At 33.9% G+C, this 27,763-nt stretch overlaps 1 protein-coding gene across 8 annotated transcripts in view; it reads left to right on the plus strand.

The window, feature by feature from the left end:
* LOC149080080 (uncharacterized) overlaps positions 1-27,763 on the plus strand; it is a 440,318-nt gene that overhangs the window by 338,475 nt on the left and 74,080 nt on the right. For 2 of the 8 annotated variants that reach the window (XM_089239050.1, XM_089239053.1), the window contains one exon: positions 1,806-4,914. The exons of 3 other annotated variants lie outside the window; for them this stretch is intronic. In XM_089239050.1, coding sequence (XP_089095176.1) covers positions 1,806-3,056 — 1,251 coding nt within the window. In that variant the 3' untranslated portion in view covers positions 3,057-4,914. Of the gene's footprint in view, positions 1-1,805; positions 4,915-27,763 lie in introns of those variants that run through there. 3 more of the 8 variants (XM_089239048.1, XM_089239055.1, XM_089239049.1) reach the window with 2 other exon arrangements.

Here is a 27,763-nt window from a genome sequence, read left to right on the forward strand (position 1 = left end):
ATCACGAGAGCAAATCCCAAACTTACTTTTATCTTAATGTTTCCAGCCGCGTCGCTATGAAGAATGGTAGTTATACTGTCACTGCAAGAACTTTGCTTAACTATTAATCTTAGTTTTATCCAAAATTATGAATTCTCCTCTTGGTATAGGAAGAACAAAAAAAATGCATATATTAATAAAAAGAAAGAAGACTCGCCCGACACGTTATATGCGTGTGTATATATATGGTTGGAAACTTGTAACATACACACACACTTTCCTAATATCTCCATCCTCAGTTACTTACCAAAAGGACCTCTTCTATTTTCACTAGAATCAATATCGCATGCCTGCATAATTAATTTTATATAATTATACATCGATTCTAATTAGTGGGCTAAAAGCTTTTTTCCCCTCCCTTCTTTTTTCGTTTGAATTTATGCTTAGCGATTGGTGATTAGCGATATGGGTGTGCCGATCGCTATAACAAATGGTTGTAATGGAGCTTCTGACGTACCGTCGTCGTTGTGCGATGGGAACGGGGAAGGCCTATGTCAGCATAAAAGCTCGACCTAGTGAATTATTAGGAAAAAATCGATGTAAGCCATCCGGCGCAATGCAGGAGAAAATGTACATTCACTTTTACAGGGGTTGGTCCAGCTTTCTTTACTCATGAACATTTGAAAAAAATGAAAAAAAAAAAAGTTTTTTGGGGGATCAGTAATCTTCCTTAACAGATAGTTATCATTTTGGTGGGATTTTTAGATCACTCTCATTTGTTAATACCATGTGTGTTTGAGTCATCATCTGAAAAGCTGATGTGCTCCAAATTTGTCCTCTCCTTTTTTGTTTGACTGAATGCACCATTAAAAAATTGTGGTTTTTTTTTCTAGTACGGAAAATTTTGTGCGATGACCGTATTGTTAGTTTACCTCAGAACTTCACCGTGTTAAAATCATTCATTCCAATGAATTCAGTTACAGCCTTATTCAATCATATATTCAAATTGAATTGATCCGTAAATTTTTGTAGTTACATTTGATTTCAGATTTTGCATGTATTCAACATTTTGCTCCACGCTATGACCTTAGAACTAGATGTACTACATATATATAGTCGAAAAGTTTCGAGAAATTATTCAATTTTCTACCGGCTAGATTGAAATGAATTCAGAAGAACTTTTACTCTCGATAAAATTGTAGTTATTCATGCGATAATGAAAATATTCATTAATCTGTTTTTCATGTGATGAGTCAAAAAAATAACTAACAGTATAAGATACAATTCATTATTATGTGTGTTTATTACCTATTCTTCTATTTTCTTGTATTATTTTAATGACAATATGATTTTGCTCTGATAAATCATTGAAAACTGTGTTTTTTGGTCGTTCTTTTTTTTCTTCTGTCTTCCTCTGTCTTTCTCTGTCTGCCGTGCACCGGATTGGAAAAACTCCGTGGCCTAGTGCTTCAAGAATTTGCAAGGCGAATGATCACTGTGGCCACGTCAGGCCAATCCGGTACACGACACAGGCCAGAGCCACACCATGCCCACCGAGGCCATCACGAAAGTGTTAAGCTGCAGCCTGCCTTAGCCCAATTTTTTTTTTTTTAGCAATTTTCTTCGCCCTTCTTAAAAACAAATTCATGTTCAAAATTTTTAAATACTTTGGCCCCCACCATAACAAAAAATTTTATTATCAACCCAGATGAATTAAATATTAATTATTTTCGTATTGGCCTTTAAAATGGTGTGGTAGGCCAGTTTCCTAAAAGAAAAAAAACTAGGAAATTGATTGACTTGAAATCCCTGTGTACTCTTTCCAGATCTTTGGGTCCAAGGCAGACCTGCAGCTACACACTCAAATCCATATGCGTGAGGCCAAACCGTACAAGTGCTCACAATGCTCCAAGGCTTTCGCCAACTCTTCATACCTAGCGCAGCACACCCGTATCCACCTGGGCATCAAACCATACCGATGCGAAATCTGCCAGAGGAAGTTCACACAGCTGTCGCACCTTCAACAGCATATCCGGACGCATACAGGGGACAAGCCGTACAAGTGTCGAGCACCAGGGTGTAATAAAGCATTTTCACAGCTGTCTAATCTGCAATCGCACTCTCGATGTCATCAAACGGACAAGCCATTTAAATGTAACAGTTGTTACAAGTGCTTCGCAGATGAGTCTGGTCTCTTGGAACATATTCCGAAGCACAAAGAGTCCAAGCATCTTAAGACTCACATCTGCCAATTTTGTGGGAAATCCTACACTCAGGAGACGTATCTTGCTAAGCATATGCAAAAGCATGCAGATCGCTTAGGTAAACGTCCCTTACCTCCACTCAATAATACCACCAATAACCTCAATATACCTTCCAACCAACCCATCAGAGGTCCCAATTCAGCGGACAATTACTGGACCAAAACAGCAACGTCTGTGTCATCGGATCCACATCATACGATGGGTGATCCATCTATGGGATCACCGATGTCACCACCATCTCATCAAATGCACCATCATGTTTCGGACACTTGTCTTCAAAACAACATCGGTGATCATCATGGAAGACTGCACATGGATCATCAACGTCACCATCATCAACAGCAGCAGCAACAACAACAGCACCAACAACAGCAGCAGCAACAGCAGCAGCAACAACAGCAGCAGCAACAACAACAACAAATGGTGGCAAACAATGCCAATCAGATAAACGGCAGGGACCATGACCTTGGTTCTCATCTGGGTCAAAACCAATATGATACCTCGTCAATGGCGCAAGCTCACCTTCCACCCACAAGCAAAAACACATCGGCATTCACACCAATTCAATCAGGAATGTTACCACTTTCATCCGGACCTCAAATTTCGATGCCGTCGGCTCCTCGTACCTCATATTTCCCGTACGAGCCGATCAATTTTCCAAAGAGCTCAAACCCAATGGGATCCATGGAAGCAAAACAAAGTCATAGCTCATTCCCGAACCAACTTATATCGTTGCATCAAATACGAAACTATGCATCCATGCCGACTATGACTGGGGGTGCTGAACATCCAATCACAATGAAATCACAATGAAGGACAAAAATCAACAATAGAGAGCTTGGTGTCCTAGTGGAGGAGGCATCGGGTATCGTTCTCAATGCCAATTTTGAGTTCAAATGCTACCATCTGCTAGGATAGCCCACTGATCGTCATATACTCAGGAGATATCTACGGTGCAGCATGATCTAACGGATCCTTGTGCCGTAAAACTGGAGATCGTAAAGTGTCCATTAATAAGAGCATTATCGGTAGTACAAACGAGAATCGAAGGAAAATATTGAGGTTTGAAATTTTTTGAGGCACTATTTGTATGTGCAGTTCATATGTTGAACGGATTTTGTTTAATTTTGTGCTGTGGTTTCATCGTGTACCTATTCCATGCACTTCTATGTAATTTACGTATTGCATTGATCTCAAACATTTTCTTTCTGGACCATTGCATCAAATAGCTCAAACTGTTAAACATTACCCTCAGGACTTCTGAGGCCATGCATGGCCTCTGATATTTGACGCCCGGTGAATGATATGGTTCAGGTGTTTTTGTTGTTGTTTTTTTCTTTACTTCATCAGGAAAACTTGCATGGCAACTGAACTTGGCAGTAATATTTGCATGTGGTACCTACATGTGGTCTCTACATATATCACAATTCAAGACTTTTATGTACCTTTTCCTTTCGTTAAAATTTTTGTGTAATGTAATACAACCACATGCAGTGTTGATTACAGCATCAAAAAAAGTACAGTGAGAGAATCAACAACTTTAAAAAAAGTGCTGCTCATATATGTTTTTTTTTTGTGTATATGTAAAATAATGATTTTGTGCCACCTCCAAATAAGGAGATCATGTTTGCGTTTCTATTAATTCTAACTTTTAAAATTTGTTTTTCCGTTTGTTTGAATTGATACAAGTTTAAAATACATTGTGAAAATAAGGATATTGGATGGAAAGAGAGAGCACCTGTGATTTTAATGTAAAAGACATGATTGATGTTATGATCCGTATAGGTGCCTTTTTGAAAACGAAGGGTGTGTGATGCATATTAGTTTTAATGTAAAAGTTACGAGAATCGATTTAACATGAGAGAGATTTAGTGTTTGTATGGTTTTTTTAATAACAATTCTAATCATTGAGATGTTCAAACAAAAATTCTTGGACAAATTTTCGCCAATTTTCGAAAAAATCATTCCAATTTCACAAGTCTAGAGTTTTTTTTTTTTTCCTTTCTTCAATTAAACATAGGATTTTGATAACATAAATTTTGATAGTGATTAATAGCATTATTCAAAGCAGGGTTTTTCATTTATCTCAAATGCCTACATATTTAATGGAACAATAAACTATTTGAAAAACGATTTTCGGGTAAACTGTCATCTAAAAACTTCGAATTTGTGGTTTTTAAATTCGAATTGGTTTTTAAATTTTTTAATGAATAAATTATACTGAAATATCATAATAAAAATAATATCATCTCTGTTACGATTATTCATTGTCACCGTATTTCGAGGCAAATTTTGTCTAAGAATTCTTGCATGTATCGATTTTTTGGTTTCTGAGCGGAAAAATACTTTAATTATTTGGGAGTGAATACCCAATATTTGTGGAGTCGAAAGATCTTTCGCATATTGTGATCTCTATGTAAATTGTGTCTGTAAATTTGTGTCTTTTGCCTCTAGACTTACCTCATCTTGAAGCAAATGCTGTGCGTCATTATAGGAGACGTAAATATGTCACTGTTGCTGTGTGTGACAGAAGTATTTTCTTGTGTCCAGTGATTTTTGTGAAAACATATTGCTGTGCCTCCAATGCAGCAAGCAATTGCCATTATTTAGTTTTCTAAGGAAATTATATTATATATATCACCGAAAAAATTCAGGTTTATTAGATTTTCCGAAAGAAAAAAAAAGAGAAAAAATTAAGTGTCTCCATTTGAGACAGTCAACGATGAGCACTTTACTTTTCTTAATGCCGTAAGAGGTGGAAACGTTTCATTGTTGAGCGTTTGGTGTAGCATATCCATATGTAAATTTCAACAAACATGCCTTGCACAACACTATATATATATATAATATATACATAATATATATACATTCATATATATATATTCGACATTTCCCCTTTATTTTTTCAAATAGTACGTAACATTAATTTAAGAATTTGACTGTGATTATCAATTATTCAACTTCTTCATTGTCAATCACGACTTTTTTATTGGATTTGGAACTTTGCGAGATTTTCTTAAACAGTTATGTTTTTATTATTCCGATATTATTTGAGTTTAATTTTAATATTTACCGATAAATGTGTTCACGAAACAAAATCTGAGAGCTTGAACTTAAATTGTTTTTAGATTTTTAAGTAATATATAAGTTTAAAATTCACCCAAATCTATTTCAATTTCAATAAACAAAATGAAAATTACTATTAAATAATTAAAATTCACAACTAAAATAATTTTAATCACCGAAAATCTTAACTCTCTTCCTACTGACGTACATGAGAGTGTTAAAATTTCATTCATAAAAAAAACCGTGAAATATATGTGATGATGTATCCAAAAAATATCAGCCTAATTTTAAAAAAGTGTGAAAACTTGACGCATTTTTTCATTCGTAACATTATTGCTCTTTAATCAAGACCATTGAGTAATTGCAACCAAAAAAATGCAATCACAATAAATTTCAACATTAATTGATTTCCTGGGCTTAGTAATAAATGTGTCAGACGAAACTATTCAATAATTGCTAGGAGAGTTAACCATTCCATCATCAAGCAATGTTTGCTTGAGTAATTCATTATTATAAGTCTTTCTCTCTTTTGTGTCAGTGTTTGGTTTAAATAAGAGCTTAAACATGTTTTCGTAAACCACTTCATAAGAAATTGTTTCGTTCTCATGAGCACTGGGGTTATTACTGGATAAATAAAGAAAGTTTCTCACACAAAGAAATGTTGACCCTCGGAGTTTGATGGAAGGTGTTGAAATGTAAAACAAGGGATGTTTTTTTTCCCCGAATCATACATTTCTCGCTCATTCCTATAAAATCAACTTCTTTGTTGTTCTCTTCCATGTGTTGCTGTCAGACAGTGTGATCAATGTTTTAGATCGAACAATATTGCGTTTCCAAGTGCTCATTGTATACAACTAAAAAGTAGATGTCTTTGTCTCATGAGGCGGTTTTAATTATGTCCGTTTATGTCTCGATGTACTTGATGGCAATGATTAGAAATCAATGTTGTGACGTGTAAATGTTACGTTGTTTTGTGAACTAACTTTGTGTATAGCATTGTTTTTGCTTATGAAATGAAATCAACGGAGTGGCAACGCACTTTCAGCGTAAAGTCAGTTCAGTCCTTTAAAAGGATGGTAAAGGTAGTTTCTTTTTAAGGCTTGCATGACTTTCGTGCATGAAAAGAAGTTTTCCTCTCTCCCGAAAATTTAAACTCCATCTTTCTTACCCGTTAAATCTCCTTCAACGCGGGTAAAATAAATTATGCAAAATAGGTTCATGATGGTAAGAATTAGCGATTTTAATTACTTTTACCTCACTTTTATTCCGTTGAAACTTATTAAAAATAAAAGAAACTGCGCCAACTCGGTATGTTTCTTTTTGGTGTTGATCAGAAAACATGCGGTTTCACGTTTCCGTTAATTAATTACTTTGCTTTATAAATTTTGGCCCTCAAATTACAGAATTTCATTTAGCGAGCACATTGAGAAGTTAATTAGCTTTGGAGAGTAGCTCACAGTTTTGCTAGTGTTTTGTATCAGTCTACTTTCGATAAAACCGTTGATGGAGGGAGGACCAAAGAGCGAAAAAAAACTCGTTGATGATGATGTTTATGCAGCTTTTCAAAGTAGGCTCGTAGCATGTGCATTCTAATTATTCCATAAATTTTTAGATACCTTTTTTTTCTTTATGAATCACGAATTACTTCACTTATTTGCTCTGTCAATGGATTTTTCCTTTCGTATTAGAGCGCAGGGAGAAATTGATGGGTAATGGTATTTTGAATATGCTTCACTCGATTGTACATGCTCAGAAAAGTTCGTTTCACTCTTGAATCTGATGAATGCAAATTGTATTTACAGAAATCATGAAGAAAAGTTTCAGTGCCTTCAGTTGTGTTTCCATTACACATTGCGGCCTCTCAGTCTGACCATTTGATGATCTTCCGATGTCTTTACCTCATGGGTTAACATTTCGGTTGAGCTATAATGAAAAATAAAATATACCTTCTAGATAAGTTCTAAATCTCTTATGAATAGTTTTATAGCAAAAAAAATGTTTCAAAAATATTCCCTTAGTATTTTTTGGCAGTTATTTTTCAAAACTAGGTAGATGTAACCTTTTTTTTTCGATATTCCATATTTGCTTTTTCTGTCCTTCGATCTCATAATGATGAACATATCATTCTGTTCGAGATATGGAAAGGATAGTATTCCACGAAATCTGGAAAACTCAAGCTTTTCAATGTTAATATCAAAGAGGCATAAATATAATGATCTCTTTGAGATTCTACACTTATCCAGCTCAAACGGGTAATTCCACAAAATACCTCATGTTCAGCATGTTGATTTCTCGACTTGGAAACGTTTCTTGCGAAAGAACCACAACTCAGGAATGAATACAAGTCGTTTGTCAATTTAGCATGTTTTTAGCAATCATTACGTTGGAAATCTTCCAAAACGGTGCTCATTTTGAATCGACATTCCAATATTTCGTTCAGGCAATGATTTTTCCAGATTTTTGGATAATAGATTTAAAGACATAATGATGGATCTGCTTATGCTAAAAATAACGTACGCTTCCATCCGTCCGTCACAACATTCGAATTTATATATGCTGTCGCTTTCAATCTTTACATTTTGATTCTGCTGCTATAGTTTTACAATCAGGGATATTTTGATTTTTAAAAGAAAAATATAATGTTTGCTTGTGGCTAAATTTCTGATTTTTTTTGTCGCTCTTGACCTATGTCAAGATCTCAAGTGGTCAGATGAGCTTCTCAGACGCGGAACATGGAGCTTCACGTCGAGCTACTTGTCAAACAGGGAACGGCTGGAGCGTAAACCCGCGATAAAAATAAAATAAATGAAACATTCGTGGAAAAATCAACCAAAACAGTAAATATATTTTTTTCACCACTGTTGCGTAATCCCACAGCGTAAAACGCTGTCTAAAGAAACAGTTAGTTCAACAGAATTTTTGGCATCTAATGTCATATTTGAGAAGAAATTCACAAAATTGAAAATTGTTTGAATAAAATATTGTGCATATATTTGAGAAAAAAAAAATTTCTCATCGTTATATATAAATTATGACCAATGTGTGTGATGCTAGAGAAAATGCATGGTTTCAGTTACGTGCAAGTTGTATTATTTCTAAGTAATCAGGATACTAAAAAATACCATGCATAAAACAGTCTTCTAAATATTAATTAAAATTTAAATAAAACCGTCAATATATAAAATTGACCGAATTGTGATATTTCATGCTGCCTCAAATTTGTTTGACTTGATAGGCTTACTAATACACCATTATTGATTTTCTACTCGAAGGAGTATATTTTCACATAACGTATATATACGAACCTTCTTTGAATGCTTCAAAAGGAATTTCTTTTCATTCTCATCCGAGGGTTCATTTATGATATGCCCACCTGTGTTTTGGCCTCGTATAAACACGTATTATAAATATATTAAATATTCTTCGTCAACTAGAGCACACGTGCGAAAAAAAACACGAATGCTACTGCATGTGTTGTTCATTTATCAATGTTGTTATGCCCTGTCGATGGACTTCCTCCTGGCAGAAACACATATTATAATAACAGACTTTGACACCCACAACTAAAAACCAACATCTCACCCGAGAGGGTTCTACGAGATGAAATTGCAGGGTATAAAACATCTAACAATGAGTAAATACCCGTCTGGGCATGCATTTCTTATGAAGGACGGGCTTAAACTCTTGAGCTACCAGATGTTTTAACAGTAAAAGTATAAAGAACCATTACTGAGAAAGCGTGAGATGAAGGAACAGAACAGGTATTAATTCTTCGCTCTTCTCTGTTTCGAAAGCTACTCGGCTTTTTTTTTTAACAAAAAACTTTTTTTTCCTTAAACATTCTCTTTATTAACACCTTTATACACCGATAAATATGAAGAACTCACTTTAGAGAAATGTTATGTATGCAAATTTTATGCTAAATGTTTCTACGTTTTTCTTACTTTCATAATTCTCTCAGCCTGGTAGGGTGGGGAGTTGAAAGTTGAAATTTGTTGAAGCATTCAACGTGAAGATAGTGTTTTCGGCCGAAAGGAATAGAAAGTTTCCACCTTCAAATAGAAGCTTTTTTTTTTCTTTGTTAGACTTAGCCTTAGATTTTGGCATAGAAACCAAACTGAATTAATCTGGAGGTTTGTTTGCATCATCGATGCTGTCGTAAACCTCCTTGAATTTTTGCCGCCTGTAACAGTTTCTAAATGACTGAGCCGCCAAATTTTTCACGCTGAAGATAAGGATTTCCGCAATCGTCAATGAGCTTGAAATTCTTCAATTTTTTTTCCAATCAAACAAGTGCACACAAACTCCATGCATCAGTTTTTTTTCTTTGAGATGATTTAAATTAACTTCGACAAATAGCAACTTCTACAAGATTAATTGGTTTTTTTTATATATAATGACATCTATTCGTTTTTTCTTCAAAGCCAACAGAAAAAATTAAATGAGACTAAAAGAGTTTAGCAAGAGTTTGCGCGTATTTTGGTTTCAATTTCTTAGCTGTCCTTCTCCTCTCCTATTTTAATCGTAATCCTCACTAATTTTACTATTTTGTGAAACTTGTATTTGCTTCTCTTCGTAGTAATCCTCCGACTAGTTTCACAATACTATATTGAAAGGCAAAAATGCCGCTGTTTAAAACAAATAGGAATACGAGAAAAAAATATATACGGTGAAAAATAAAAGAAATCGTCTAAAAAAGTAAACAGCCTTTCTCTAGAAAACCATTGTTATGCAAATCTTCACAATTTCAGACTTCAGGGCTCATTATCTAAAACAAAGGTTTTCTGCCAGCGAAGTGAGGCTTTACCTGAGTTTTCTCATTCAGTTTGCGCAAGCTGGAGGTGTGAGCCCTGCTAAACAGTTACCAGCTTAAGATCGTCCATAGAAAAGACGTTGTTTATCTCCGCAATTCGAGATTCTTTTCAAAAGGGGCCTCGTCTTTTGTCGTGCCCTTTTCGAATGCAAATCTTCTGATTAATCCTGCTGTTAATGAAGTCCACCCTATACTTGCCACGCGAGTGGAAGAACGTATTCTCCCACCACACAACAATTAAATAATCAACGACTTACGTGAGTCCTTAGACCCGTAGCTCACTCCGTTACCATCTGCCGGGAATGAACAAAAATACTCATTCTCTGTAGAACCACATAGACACGGAAAGGTGAAAAATATTATGTAGACTTCATTCAAGTTAAACAAAAATATTCCCCCTTCGGTTTTTTTCACTGTTTACAATGTTAGAAAAATGAAATAAAATATCCCCATAAATATATATCAATACAATTTCACGAATAAATTTCAATAATTTCAAATACGACTTCGTGAAATGACTAAATAATAAATTTTTTTTTCTTTTGATTATTTTTGAGGCAATCAAGGCAGCATAAATCTCAGATAATTCGGTAAAAATTATCATTAAAAATTAAAAGTCCTCTTACATATTTCTCGTTTATAATTTGATATAATGTTTAACAATATGATTTGTGACTATTCTTAGAACTCAAAATTTGTTGCTGAAATTATTCATCTTTGTAGTATAACTGACGAGTAAATATATTGAGCTTAAATTTGAAAAATCAAGGTCATATCATCTCAAACAACCATTAATCGATTTAATCATGAAGGGCCATGAGAAAGGGTACTCTCTTCTCTAGCTTTACTGACCAACTTTCAATCCATATACAGTATGCATCTTTAGCTACATATTCAAATTGTGTAGGACAGGGCTTGACAAATCAAAAAAATATATAGGAACCAGTCAAATTCCTTCTGAGCCAGGCATGGTTTTTGCTAAAGAAAAATTATCCCAAATTACGTTCCTCTGACGTTCCAGAACTTAATATCCTCCTTTCCATGTTCAAAAACGCACTGCCATGAAATCAGAAAATTTGGTGTCATCCTTACATTCAAAAAGTTTGCAGTCACATATTGAAAATTTTAGGCACTAATACAGATTTTCCAGTTGTCATGGTGACATGATAACCGGGATTTGTCAAACCCTCGGGTAGGAATGTAATCAATAAGTAAAATTCACCATTGAATATCTATACTGATCTGAACAATTGGAAAATTTAATTACTTCGGGAATTCATCTCTGGCCGCTAAGCGTTGTACTTTCCTGAAGAACTGAGCGAAATTTCTTACGGACGCTAGTGATCACTCACTTTCAAGTCTATCTGACAGTCTCTTTGTCGAGTCAAGTCCTTCTCTAGTACTTCTAATATCATGTGTTGTGCTGGAGAGTTTTAATCCACTTGTGATTCAAAAAGTGATTTCTCTATAAATCGCCACTGTTTCGATTCACGCAATACCTCCGATTCTACCTCCACTGAACTAATCACGTGATTGAATCTTCACTGACATCTTAGCTGAGATTTCTTTTTACAATGTTGGTGAAGTACACGTGCTTTATTTCAATGCGGATGTCTTCAATAAATTAAACGTCTACCTCACTCCATTCACATGGAAAGGATCTTTTCATGTCGAATGGAAACAGACCTCATAAGCACGAACTTTAGCGAAGTCAATTCTTTTCAAAGGGACTTCCATCGAGCGATTTTACTATAACATTTGCCGCATTAAATGATAAATAACATCGATTAAATTTGTTGATGACTTCGCTTCAAAGGCAACAAAAAAAATGTATATCGAAGCACAAAATATCGTACTCGAAATGCTTTAAAAATTATACGTTTATACTTACCTCAAAAAAAAGAAAGAAATATACCCATTTTTTAAAATATTTTTTCCAAGCCTGAAATGAAATTTTGTAATAAAAAATTTAAATAAATAAAATCGTGTAGCATTTTTAATACAATTATGAAGTACAATCGGTTTTATGATACAGTTTTAGTATAAGTTCGTGGGTTTTGAATTTGCACCAGCAATAATATGAACAATATTTTAGCTTAGAATTCGTAAATTTCTTTTGTTTTCGGAAGGTATTTATATGAATATCAGAGACAGATGTGTTTTTGACACTGTGATAAACACCTTGTTAGCGTATTTACATACATATATATATATATATATATTCTTCTGTCATATGATCCATTAATCTAAGCTATGAGCCAACTCCACTCATGTGGTATTCCATGTTGTCGTAATGCCACAGAACTTTAAAATGTTTTATATGTGTTGGTTGTATTCTTTAGTGTTTTTATGTGTTTCTTATAGATATTATGCGGGAAAATTATATCAGTGTCTTGGTCTCCGAATTTTACGACGTCACAATACACCATGTATTAATGTCTAGCCAATTGCTTAATCAATTTCAAAGAGAGAGACCCATTAATTTTTCCTCAGTTTTCCATGATGTACAGGAGACTAAATTATATAAAATTATCGGGTCTTTCTTTTGTTTATAGATTTAGCTATTTAATGAATCATTTGATGCATTAATATTTCTTACGATATATATTCGGTTTTAATGATGTTTGTTGCTGATTCGTTGTTGTCGAATTCTTATTAATAATTGATATTTCTCAATTTCTGTTAAACATTGATAGAAATTCTGATTTGGAATGAGTTGTCGTTCGATTTTAATACATAACTGTAGGTTGGTCTATTTATTATAGTTATACTAATGTGTTCAAATCTTCTGATCCATTAATTACGTAATTTTTCTCTGATTGTTAGCAACACTTACGTAACGCATTGCGTTAATTAGATATATTTCCAAAGTATTTGTTTTATCTATGAAATACGTATATGATTGAGGTTAGGAATAGATATAGAGATTATGACCTGTCAACATATATTTACCGTTGTCTGGGTGAAGGTGGCAATAGCATTAATTGTTTAAAAACTATACGTGGTTACAATTCATTTATTGAATAATCAGTTAACAAATGAATTAATGTGAGAGATTGGATTAGTAACTTTCTTATTTTTTTGAATTTTTCAATCTGTTTTACGTTGCACGAAGAATCGCAATTATTTTTTCAATACCTGTTACATTATGTATTAGTTATTAAAATTTCTGCCTTGTTAAAGTGTATTAATAATTATTTCCTTTTATAACCATTTGTTGTTAATATGTAAATTTCTTATATAGTATAAAGCTTAGTTAAGTTGGTTTAAAACTTGAAATTAAAATAATTGAATTTTTCTTTTCCAAAAACAAGCAATTGGCTATACTTTAATAATTGTTGGCTCAACTTGGATGTTTTTTTTTTGTTTTTTTTGTAAAACATTTACTTTATGTGTGTGTATGTGTGTGTATGTATGTGTGTGATGTCCGTTTATTCATGAACAGAGAAATTTTAAGAATTATCTGAAGTCGAAAATGAATTATGAATTTGTTTATGGCAGACACGCATGTAAATTTGTCCGTAATGAATGGTGGATTATATATAATATATATATGTGTATATCAAAAGAAAAACAAACAAAATGTGAAACAATTTTGCTCAGTGGTGACTGTTGTGCATGTCATCTTCATTCTCTCCAGAGTTTAAGATGATGAAATGTATCTAGTATGCCATTTATTTTGTAAACGTGTAAATAGTTGTCATTAAGTAGTTTAAAAAAAAGTAGTTTGCTCGTATCAGATTAAGATAATAACCGCATGACCTCGATGTGTTGTCTTCTGACGGATTGTTGCTGGGGTTATAAATAAGCTCACGGTTGTCGAAAAAAAAAAACGTAAAAAAAACTTTTGTATATATATAACACACACACAACACACACACACACGTTGATATAATTATTAAAGTTGCAACTGAACAGTATGAGTGACTTTTCAGAAACAGAAAGAACTTTTCTATTCCATTTATGTTTTATATGTATTATAAATAATGTCAATTAATAATTGTAAATCAATACAGGCAAATTACCATAAATTTCATATTTTCGCAAGTAACATAATAAAACGACTGAACAAACTTTCCGCTGATTTTAAATTGAAACGAAAACCAGAGAGCTAGTCTTTTCCTCTGACTCCTTATATAATTCATGATTGTGTACGAAGTTGTGTAGAGGGAAAATGAACAACTTGTGAAAAGTCCATCAAAAATCCTTTCAATTTAAAGTACTGTATAGGAATTTACCGTAAGGAAAAAAGTTTTTTCTGTGAGGAATATTTTTTTAATTCTTTTCTCTCGTTTGTATCTATATATCTCAGAGTAATATAAAATTCAAACAAGAAAATTCACAAATATAAGTGATAATATGTTAAATTATTTATTGAATAAGATTTTTTTTTTTTTTTATTGAAATACATTGACTATGGTTTGGTTGCAACAGGCCATTTTGCCAGATCTCGATGCAGGATACAATTGAACGTGTATAAACATTTTATACCCAGCTTCAAACCTCTTAAGTAACTGCATCAATGAATTGCTATTGATTTCTGAAGTGAACGCATGGTGTATATTATTGTTCCACGTGCACCACGTGTCTGTAGTTCATGGTCAAGGTTTATTCTGTAGTCACTCAAGTGCCCCATCCTTGTACAACAATGTCATGTGCGATTTCAATAAACATCACTTCAAGTCTTTACCTTGTTTAATTGTCGTGACTTGTGGCATATTTTTGTGGTGGCGTCAATACAATATTGCTGTATTTCCTATATGTTAGAAAGCTTCTCGGTTGTAGATGATTGTTTTTAGCCAAGTTCGTAATCTTTGAATCCGTTCGTAAGATAATTTTCTAGTTCTCGCGTACTAACGTATTTTAGTTGAGCACAACCTTTAACAACATGAAATATGTTTAGGATTGATATTAATACATTGAGATTAATTAATTGTGATTAAAAAAGGAAATATCTCGTTGGTTCTGACAAGGAAAGGGTCGGAAGGTGTCATCCTCAAAAAATTTGAAAAAAAACTAATGCAGATTCATCTCACCCAGAAACACATAAAAAAATTGGGAGAAGAAAATTTCTGAAAGGACATATGGCCGTCAAAACAATTGAAACCCGTTTCTTTTGGACTCCCCGCGTCTGCGTATTCTCAGAAACAAGCAATAAACAAATCACTTAAGAGTCCACTCTAAATGACCATCAGCTAGCTTACTAATCGCAATCGTCCTAAAATGTATGGCTAATGCGGTGACAATATGCAAGAAGTATGCTGTAGCAACGCATTTTTACTGAATGCAAAAATTGTGCTGGTTCGATGGACGTTTTTTAAAAATATTCGGTGTGCGAGTCGAAGTGAAAACGTTGAGTAATTGAGGTTTTGCGGCGAATAAATGAATTATTTTAAGATTAAAATGTGTAGGAACATATTGCGACGGAAGCCAAACGTCGTATAAACGTATATCGAGCGACGTATAAACGAGGTTCTACTGTATTTCTCTTTTTTATTTCTTTCTCTATCTGTGATGTACCTAATCATATGTTGTTTGAATGACCTCACTCTCTCTAAGACTCTAGGGTTGAGGGATTTCGGGATTTTTAATTTCATTCTGTGCCTGTATTGGCGTTCAAAATATTAATATTTACTTTGATCCATAATAATTACGCCGGATATTTTTATATTCAAATGAGTAGAATTAGTGGACATTTTTTCAAAGATTTTTTAAGGATGACACCTTCCCACCCTTTCCTTGTCAGTGATATGTGTATATCGGAGCCATAGGAACCTAACTCTAATTTTTGAGTTTTTTAGTACTCGACATGAAATTGTCAAGTTTTATGTAATCTGTCAATATCGTGAAATAAATTAAGCCCAATTTATTACCATTTCTTGCTACAAAAATGATTAAACTATAGCAACTCCCATTGATCTCAATGCTAAACAAAAGTGTTGTTTGGCTTTCATGTACAGATATGTATTTCTCACATCCGACTATATATTTTAATATTCAGAAAAACTTAAAAAAAATCATTACTTCCTTGATAAAAAATAAGTATACGTCTATGAATAAATCGCAGAATTTCTAAATGGTATGGAAAACATTCTATTTCATCCATAGGTGTGTTTTATTTCAAATAGATATTTCCTTTTCAGTGTCATTGGCGTTGTTGCTAAATGTACAGATGCTGAAATTGAAGACAAGTATACAATCCAACAAAGTTTCTACCAACCGAACTACCAATTACTGCTAAAAGTCTCTTTCGTTTATAATTTTTTTTCTATTTTTATGTTACTTAAAGATTGCTCAAGGTATTCGAAATTTCTCATCTCATCGCAGTCATTTTAATCTCCGCTAATCACTCTTTGTATAAGAGTTCTCGCTGTTGTTGGTTAAGTTTTCCTTGGAGAATTGAAAAAGATAGCGAATACTAGCCCCATTATATGATGTGCTGAAGCGGTAAATATGTACTTATGAGTACGAACCCATGTTTAACTTTCATTGTAGTACCTTTAAAATTAAAATTTTTCTTCTTTTTTTCACCCGTGTAATTGTGAATATGTCTATAAGAAATGGGAATATTTTTTTCTCGCATAAATGAGACTGGGAGAAAAATTCTATTGTCCCTCAATAACTGAATGTGTAGGTGTTTTTTTTTTTACCAAAAGGTAAAAAACAACCCGAAGTTTAATTGTCTAAAGAATAGCCAATGGACTGAAGTAAAATTGCATGTTCAAGAAAATATGCATTTGATGGAATTCTAAATCATGCATTTGAACTAGAACACCTTTTTTTTCAAAAATATTTCTCAATCACGGCTGTTCTTATAGATGTTTCAGATTCGATGGTGTGGTCTCTGATTTTTTTTCACAAGGTTAATTGAAAGTCTTGAGGAAGTATGAAAAAAATTCTGCATATTCCTCTTTTCGACGTTTTTAATGAAAACCGCACACTCTCAGGTATTTCAATTGATGCTTCTTTTAAGCTGAAACTTTGAATTCTCGAAATTATTTTTCTTTTATCCTTCTTAACCTAGACGGTGTTGAATTGAACGGATCCGGTTGCTTAGATAATACTTGACAGGATAGAATAATATATTACTTAGCATTGATCCTACTAAGGGTAGGTCGCTTTTCTTCTAAACAAGGCTAAGCTATGCTGTCTTGGTGCGTTTTCCTCGTCGTCCATCCCGAGCAGAGTAAAGAGCTGGTCCGTCCCAAATGTTAACGTGAATTTCACGTCTCGATTATCCCTTGAGTAGTGAGCAACGACTCTTCACGACATTCGGGCACCACTCAAGAATCCGTCACCGAACCTCTTACGAAGATTTTCGTAACGATATAACGATTAATTCATTCTTCTTATTCTATTGCTACGTACTTTATACTTAGTCCTCGTGATTCAGAAGAAAAACCGATGAGTGCGGCCATTTTAATGGGAGAGCCACTGACTAACTTCTGTCACTTTGTATGACCGGAAACCCCAACCTGATCAGCTGGAGGATAAACGAAAATACAAAAATGACAAGTGAATAATAGGTGGAAGAACTTATTTAGCGATACTTTACACGAGGACAGTATGTGTACACGTTAAGTTTCACAACAAGTGCTCAAAGTTCTTACTATCCATGGTTGCACACGCTTCACAACGGCGACGCATTCATTGTCCAACCCTTTCAAAAATACCCGGTATTTCGCGAACGTTTGCAGCTGCGACAGATTTATTGCGACGAGGTCGGAATCAGAGTCAACGTTCGTGTCGTAGACCATGGTTTTCAGGGTCCCCTACAAGAAGAAATCCAAGGTAGATAAATCGGGCGATTGTGGTGGCCATGGGACAACACCGCGCCCAATCCAATAAGGTGGGTAACAGCGCCCTCAAGCGTGCATAACTGTGGATGGTAAGAACATTGAGCATTTGTTATGCAACTTAACATGTACTGTCCTCGGGTAAAGTATCGCTAAATAAAGAGTTTTTCCACCCATTATTGACTTGTCATTTCTGTACCTTCGTTTATCCTCCAGCTGATCAGGTTGGGGTTACATTCCTATATGATTCTGTTTTGTTTTTGTGTTTTCTATTTTTCCTAAAAGTTTGTACGTTGAGTTTTGAATCACCCAGTATATATTATTGCACCTTATCAGTGCAATATCTGAAAGAATCTAAAAGACATTAGAAGGAAATATTCTCAGAACATATGACAGTGAAAAATCTCACAAGTCTAGTCTGTTTAACCTTTTACAGTATAGGAAAAATAATGAAGTTAATAAGATTCCCCCTTTTCACATTTTTTTACTATTTAATCAACTAACATAATTGAATTAATACTGTCGTTTACATATTTCATTCGAACTGTAATCGTGTTTTGATTGTATGAATTTATTTGCAAGAATGAATTTATTTTTTAAAATTCAACAATTCCTAAAGGGATTTATTCATTGTAAAAAAAAAAATGGGAAAAATAATGCGAGATTAGTTTGTTTTTTGACTAACAGATGGCGGTGCAGTTGGTTCAGCTATTCATTAGATAGGATAGTATGTCAGTTCAATATAATCTGATATCTGCAACCCGACTGCGTCTCATCTGTAAGCCAAAAAACGAATCTATCTCGCATTATTATTTTTTGACAATAAATCGGCTTCATAGCCACCCTTTCTCTGCAAACAAATTCTTTTTAGCTTCATTGGTTCGCGAATTATGAAATATGAAAAAAATTTCTGACTTTTGGATCACCTGGTATATAATACAAATATAAGACCACAACAGGTAAAATGCTCAACGAGGTGGCTGAGAAAGAGATGCCCATAACAAATATGAATATCATATATTCAGAGATCCCACTTGTCCTACTTTTCGGTAAAATGCCCTACTTTGTCCTACTCTCTAGGTTTTGCCCTACTTTCTAGTTTTTGTTCTACTTTTCCTACTTTTCTACCAAATACTATCAACAAAATTAGTGTTACTCATTTTAATTGTGGATGGAATCATCAATGCATTGCCAAATAAAACAAATGTAGTAGATTGCAATTAATGATTCTACCAAAGCAGAAATTGTATCGTTTTTCAAGTTATTTTTGGAGAAGGTGTATATGCACTATTTGGCTTATTAATTTTTCTGTTGCTTAGTTTGGGAGTTCAACCAGTAAAGTAGTCATCAAAAACTTCTGTCTGGATGGAAAAAATAATTTTGTATTTACTACTTCACGGTCTTGGACTATTCATTGTACAGTAACTGACATTTATCATTCAAAATAATGATGTGCATTTTGTTTATAGGTGAAAGATTAGTTTGCATAACAAAGAATTTTGATACCTAGATTTATTCTAGGTTTGGTGATTCTGATGCTACACAATAGCATTTAATTGTCTTCTGTATTTTTAGGGCATGTAGAGGCATAAATAATATTTACAATGCTCACCAAAGAGCAAGAAATGTAAGTGCTTCATTTATCAAAAACGATTACAGTGTCATTGAACAGTAAAATGTGAACCGATCCCTATAAAACAGGGATGGACAACGCAGTAAAACCATACGGTTCATCTTGACTTATTGATATTGGACCTTGAAATTTACACATTTTGCTCTGTGCTTTTGAATGTGGTCTCTAAAGAGCGACATTCCTAAAAAAACGTGCACGTCTTCATAATTTGCTGTGCATCAAGAGAGTTGACCGCCTGCACTGTGGAAGAATCCTGAGAAGGAGATATATATAGTTGGGAGAAAAGAATTATCTCCGGTTGCTAGTGCACTGTTTTGGCTTTTGATACCAAGTCATTTGTGCCATTTTGCTTTGGCTTGAGTCAATCCTTTAGGATACTGTAATAGTGCTATGAATTGGTTTTTCTTTTCAGTTTTTTTTTAAATAAGAGAAATAAAAAAGTTTTTTTTTTTTGAGGAATTTTTATATTATGCTATGATTAAGTTGTAGGATTTTTTGTCCATTATGCTATGATTATGACTAAGAAATAGGACGGGGACCCCTCCCCCCCCCCCGTCCTACTTTTTCTATTTTTTGAGTGTGGGAGCGCTGTATGTTTCTAAAACACAGCTACCCAATCAAGAATGCAATTATAAAAACTATATACTGTATTCATGATAGAATATAATACAATGCCCAGAAAAAATATTTATGTCTTTCTTATCTAAGTATGGTATTTGTATTGGTAAGTCTAATTTTTATGGCATAATGTTTTGCTCGTAATATGAATTTTTCGCAAGTCAATCCACTCCATACTCGAGGTTGCACTGTTTTTACATAAGCGGTTAAAGAATGAAGAGTATTTCAATTCAAGTAAAGCGTATATATATATATATATATATATAAGTATTGGGACTTCGTGTCTGTAGAGGTAGAGAAATCATGCCTTTTATGAAATAGCTTACTTATTACTCTTTCTTCATCACCAAAATGTTTTTTTTTGTCTGTATCTATTGATTCATTCCTAATCAAGCAGATTTAACCAGGGGGCACAATTTTCACCCTTTAACCTCTGCTTCAACATTACAAGGGGGCGCCAAAATGCGTGCTATTCCGGCTGACCAAACATCTAGTTTTTGTCCTAACCATTTACTACATGAATTTCTCACTACAGTGTCCCACCAAAAGTGGTCCCAGCTTAGAGGACTAGCTATAGAATGATATGCATGAACGTCTTAACAGTATGAGAAGGTCCTCTGGAAAAAAGATATTTTGGGCACTTACCTAGCAGGAAGTATCTGCCGGGTACAAGACGTATGGACGCGTGCGTTTGGACGCTGGACAATCGGCCGGTTCATTAAAATCGTTAATTACGCCTTATTTATTTAACGTATATTATTTAATAATAAATTTACGAATAATAAAATATAACTATAATTAATTACGTGTTATTTAATGTTTACGTTTAATGTTTACTCTAAATATATGCATAACGAAGAGTGAATATAAAATAATAAAATTATGAGTAAAATAAAATATTTCATATCACATGGTCAGTAGTATTACAGATCGCATTTACATATCAACATCACACAATTTCACATCACATGATTAATATTATATATCACAATATTAATATCATTAAGTTATATCTATTATTAGTTATATATATATATATTAAAATATTTACGAGCACCTACCAGGGAACTTCAAAAAATTTTTGATTGATGATTCCGGTGAAAGAGATCGAAATCGAATTTTAAACTTTGGCGGAAAAGTATTCTATAACTTAATAATATTATTATTGTGATATGTAATATTAATCATGTGATATGTCATATCGATCATGTGATATGTAATATTGATCATGTGATATGTAATATCGATCATGTGATATGTAATATTGATCATGTGATATGAAATTGTGTTGATATGTAAATGTGATGTGTACTACTGATCATGTGATATGAAATATTTTATTTTACTCATAATTTCATTATTTTATTCATTTATATTATTTTATTATTCATTTTATTATGCATATATATATTTAGAGTAAACATTAAATAAATAAGACGTAATTAATTACAACTGTATTTTATTATTCATAAATTTATTATTAAAGAATACACATTAAATGGATAGGACTTAATTAACGATTGTAATGATCGATTGTCCGACGGCCAAACGGCACGCGTCCAAACGTCCTACTCCGGTACCTGCCTACCTATTTACACAGTTACTCTCAAAAACCATGGTACCAAATGGCATTATCAATGGAGTTACTTAGGCACTCAAGGCACCCGGCCAGCATTGAGATAGTCGTGTGACAATTGGCTTGACAATTTGATGAATTTTTATTTTCATGCATCCTCACTACAGCACTTCAATGGCCAGTCTCCAATAATTTGAAACTAACCGACGATAATTTTTAACATTGTTTTCTTTCGTTTTGGTCTCATTCATACGACAAACTTAGTTTTTATTTCTTTCAATAAATTTTGATGGTCTTGGAAACTATTATTCTAATTATTATCACTGGAGTGGTTTTTAATATAAAAGCTATAAAAACATCTACTGGAGTCGAAATGACCTTTTCTTGGGCTTTTATGAAATTTCACGATGGTGGGATGGAAAGAGAAAAATATAATGTTATGTTATATATTTATTTATTTATTTTATTTAATTAACTTGAATCTATAAATTTTTTCAAAATTAAACTCGTTTGACGAACAATCTATTACGATTTAACAATCTAAACTATTTTGCGTGCCCCAATTCATCACCAGAGGTGGGGGAGTAGCAATGGCATGGCATACTCTCTACAACTTGTCACCCCGCTTACGAAATCATATCTTTGTTTTCCCCAAGAGTGGCCACTTAACGAGGGTCGACTGCATATCGTCATTTAGTTGGCGACATATCACATTACCAATATTCATTAGAGCAGTGTTTCTCAACCTTTTTATACCCAAGGACCAATAAAATGTCTGAAACATGTCGACGGACCCCTATCAGAAGTGTGACTATTATACCCGTATTTTACACAGGACATTCCTGTCTTTTTGGTTGGACCGACTTTTTGTTTTGCACAATTATCTTGGTTTTTCAACGAAGTGCATTTTAATCTGTTATGTTTACTAAAAATGTAATTGCGGATAATTTCCATAACTTATAAACTATGGTTTGATAATAATTATCATTATATGACATCTAAAAATCCATCGTTAATTATTGGGAACTGCATTTCAATTCCAATTCACGGAGATTTCCTGTCCCCCCCTTCGCTTACCTCGCATTGGTGATTTCTTAACAATTTCAGCAATAATTGAGGATTTTAACGACTTATAGCAATGTTTTTAGTGACAATTGCATTGTTCGTAGGTCCTCTTACCGTATTCAAGACCACTGATTTTCCGTATTTTTCTTGAATGAAAATGTGATCACCAGGTTTTGAATTTTTTCGTGAAATAAATTTGTTTATTTCGATTTGCAATAGCCCTTAATTTCAGTGACTTCAGCAATAATTATAAATTTTATTGAGAATTGCATGTGTGTTTTAACGGTAATTAGCGATACCCCGTACATAGGATGGCAATTTTCCATACATTTCTTGATGAAATATGGTCACACAAAGTTTAAGGGTCTAGTTTTTCAATCGAACCGGATATCTAACATCAGTTTCACAATTGAATAAATTTTCATTCAAAGAGAATTGAAGTCTGCTTGCGGGCCGCCTGTAACATCGTCGTGGACCACCTCTGGTCCGCGGACCGTAGGTGGCGAAAGGCTGCATTAGAGTAAAGTTTTTAAGTGTAAAGTATGAATTAAGTTTCGAATGCGAATCATGCATGTGCCTTTTATTAATTTTTTTTCTTCGCATCCACATGTTTCACTGATTCAAGTGAACTAACATAAAGAGGTTGTTCTTCGCCACGCGATTCAAAATGAATGGTTTTCCATTGAGGGATCGACATTGCCATCGCCTGGCTGCATTTGTGAATAGTTCAATTAATTTGAAGTGTTTTTGTGGAGCGGGCGGCAGCAGTCCAAATACCTCCAGGGTACAAATATTCCTATTCAAACCATCTTTTTTTCCATTTTCTTTTCTTTTCCACTGATTTTTTTCACCTTTATCATCTTCAAATAGGACTAATTATTTTGTCATACAAAATATTGCCCTCGTTCTTTCAGTTTCTTTTTTTTTTATCTATTCTTTTTGTTCCGTTCTAACATTCTGAGTCAATAAAAGGCATGGTAAACACGATAATTTATTAGGCAGGGGTGTGAAGAAAGCATCCATACAAAAAAAATTCTTTCATTCTTATAGAAATCCAATTGGAATTTCACTTGCTTTTCTGTTTCTTTATGGGCTTTTTTTATTATTATTATTCTCCTCGAAATGTTTTATTCTTTTTTTTTTTGGCATGTGTGTGTCTCACTGCCTTTTTCTCTCTTGCACATTCCCTTTTTCCTGTTCCTTTTTCGTAGTCCTGGGGAGTAAATTAGCGATGACATCGATTGATCTGCGCATGGAGTAGTGCGCATTTGCAGGGGCGAGAATTAAATTAATTTCCTAATTAACAATAACAACTAATAAAAACTCGCCGCGTTTGTCTGCGCGTGCAGCCCATTACGTTGCCGCAATTATTACCCAGTCACATGCAAATGAACATGGAAAAAAGAAGATGTTGTTGGGGGGGAGGGGAATCTTTTAGAAGTACTGAGAAAACGGCCCTTGCATTTTAGTGGGGGGTTACAGAATGGTAATAGCTCAAGGGCGGTTGTGGGGGGGGGTGACTAACACATTGAGTACATTCCACATGCTTTCACTCTCCTTCCACCAATTTCAACCACCATACCGAGATCCTCCCTACCTCATTTTAATTGGCTGGAAAAAAAACAACGAAGTTGTCTGTTTTTTATACCGGAGAAGAACTTGTACTTTGTACACCCTTTTTCCCGTGTATATTCCCCATGTACATTACTTGATCTCTAAAACTTTACTCAACTTCCATCAGTTTCCGTATCAGCATAGTACTTAGTATAACGTTAAGCGAACGTATTATTGTTTCATGTATAGAGTGATTATCAGTTTGAAATAGTATCTGTGATTTTTTGGATATTTTTTCACAATACGAACTCTCGTGACAACTATTCCAACACTGAAGTGTAGTTGTTTGAACCAATGTTTGATAGTAGAAGATCGTTCGCAATGCTGTGGGATGATTACAACTTTATTTGTGAAATGAACTGAAAACAGTTGAGAATTACATTTTAAGTGTTTTATTTTGAAATCAGTGCATTCAATAAATGCTGGAAATGGTCATCACTAAATTTTCACATTCGCGACTCACGCATTTCATACATTTTAGGGTGTTACCGATGACATGCATAGATTAAATGTTTTATTCGAACTTCTCTTGAATACGTAATCTTTCGATAAACGTTCAAAAAACAAGCGATCAACTCTTAACACATGAGCTGTTTCGGATCACCCAATAGATTGATTTTCACGTGTATGTATGATTCTAAAATGGTTTTTTGTCTTCAAAACGCGAAACGAACGATCACCTGCATTGAATATAGATGCAGCAATTAATTTTTGGTGTTCATTGTTTATATTTAAGTATCCATTGCAATTAACCCTTTCATTAATTAATTAACCCAACATAGACGAGAAAACTCGCCTTTTCAAAGCCTTTCACTTTAGCAATGGCAAGCATAGATGTTTTGTAAAGCTGATATCCCAGTGGAACGCAATGTCCTGTTTCACTTTACTTTGCACCTGGTGGAAATTGGAAGGAAGCTTTCACCATGAAAAGATCTACAATTGGTAGTGAAAAGGACGCTTGAAGCAATTTTATATATGCTGGACATATTTTGTCCAAACCTGGAATTTTTTACATGGATCTCTTTGTAATGTCTTTTTTTTTTTAATCAGTTATTATAGGTTAATCACAGATTCCGAAACTACTTTCGATCTTCATACTCCGTTGCTCTTTTTTCTAGAAACTCCTCCCTAATGGTACTTGTTCGGAGAAGAACCGTTGCTTCCAAAAATACGAACGTATTCTTGGTTTTACTGTTCATAGTGGAGATGATAAATTTTGGTTTGTCTTGAGTCTAAAACTCCTATCAAGCTGAATTTGAAACAGAAATCATAAGTTTCGATGAATCGACTTATATTTCGCTATGCCGAAGAATTTGACCAAATATTAATTCAAATATTTTTTAATATGGTCAATTATGCAAAATATTATGCATCCCTTTCATACCCGATCATTCATTTTTTGAAAGTTTTAAAAGGTTTTTGGATTTTTGATGCTCAAAAAATGCATTAAAACGTAAATGTCAGCAAGTTTTTATCTTTTCAGTTTTTTCTTCAAATTTTTAATTGTTTTTTTTTGTGAAGAAATGATTCACTTTTTATTGCTAAATGTTATGTAATAAATTCCATTTTTCCCGAAGGCACTTCTACCCGGAAACCGTCTTAAAAACCATATTAAAGTTTAAAACTAACTTCAGCTGTTGCTCTCTGATGAAAGCCTCCAAAGTTCATGTTCACCGTATTTCTACCTCAAAACTTACACAATCCTTCAAGTCAGGACTTAATCCCTGAGGTTAAAAGAAAAATTTTACTTTGAGAACATGGCCGTCAATTCAACATTTTCCGGAGAGTGAAAGAACATCAAAATACAGGATGTATATATATATATACTCAAAACATCCGACAGGTGGTGCTGACGTACACAAGTCAAAGAAAACATACGCAAATAACGAACAGAATGCCTCCGAATTTTTGAGTTTTTTCCTTTGTCTTAAAAAAATTCCCGTGACCTAGCGACGCTCACTCTGCAAACCGTTTTTTATTTCGGTTATTTTCCGGTTTTTATAAATTTTAGTGTTTTTACGGACTTTTTGTTCACCCTGTATTTCAACTTGTTTGTCCATTTCTATTGGATTTTTTAAAGCCGGGGTGCAATCGTCCACTCCCCCAAATGACGCCTGAGTGAGAAAAAGCAACCCACTCATTTGTGGCACCAGGGTCTGAAAGGGATATAGATACATAGTTATAGCTATTCAATTGGTTTCGTTAAACAAAAAAATCAGGTTAAATTACAAACTTTTTCTACAATTTTTAATCGGATCTCGATTGAGTTTATCAACTCAACTAAAATTTTCAACTGCGCTCAACAATTGATCAACTATCGGACCAGCCCTAGTTAAAGAGAACTCTAAAAACCACGTGTTCTCTTTGAAATGGATCATATCCTATAATTTTCTTCCATATTCGTTAGTTTTCTTTTCAGAATTTCCGTAACCGTAATGAAAACTAAGGAGAGATTGACGTTGAGAAAATTAATAATTGAAAAAAAAATATCAGAAAACAACATTTTAGTCCCTGATTTTATTTTTAGCATCAGATTGAGTCAGTGGCTTTGAACTTCGAAGACACGACAATAACCAACGCGTATCTCATTATAAGGTTTGTTATTTTGTAAAAAAAAAATCAGCTGAATGAATTACTATATCGTGGAGATCTCCTTTGAGCGTATCTTAATTATTTACTTCAAGATAAAAATTAGGCGGAATAAGTGTTTTGCGATACATTTTTACAATGCCGTCTACTTCACCGGCTCTATAGCCAGTAGCTGTTTTCTATTAACAAAAAAATAAGTGGGAGCCCTATTGTGTTGGTGATCTGTCCAATACTATGAGACGTAATGCCCAGATGATTTTGTTGGCTACACCTGTTTCCGTAAAACAAAGACATTTCCTCCCGTGCAATTGGCAGCTGAGTTAGTTTCGAAACCTGCCCAACCCGTTGCATACAACGAATGGTGGCCACGCAGTCTTATTAGTGGTGGATTATTTCACGTTTCACTGCTTTCCGTTGCCCGTCCTTTATGAATTAATGAAGTAGCTAACAAAGCTAAAAATATTAAAACGAAAAAAGTATATCGTGGGAGGAGTGCAATTGATGAAAAAAAAAGCGAAATCGCACGCGTAATCTCATATGATATGAAAGAGATCGCAATCAAATATGAAAGGAACGATATATATATAAAAAATGAGACCGAAAAACATTGTGAATAATAGGTGGAACCTAAAATTCTTTCTTGATTCTAATAATAGAAAGAACTTTCAACTCTTGGTTGTTATTAGTGACCAATCAAAAATAATTAATTGTTGTTTTTTGTTTGTTTTTTCATGAAGTAAATCACTCTTC

The sequence above is a fragment of the Pholcus phalangioides genome, unplaced genomic scaffold (genome assembly GCF_987345545.1).
Source record: "Pholcus phalangioides strain wild (caught in Gottingen) unplaced genomic scaffold, Ppha-v1.0 ptg000011l_1, whole genome shotgun sequence".
Lineage (NCBI taxonomy): Eukaryota > Metazoa > Arthropoda > Arachnida > Araneae > Pholcidae > Pholcus > Pholcus phalangioides.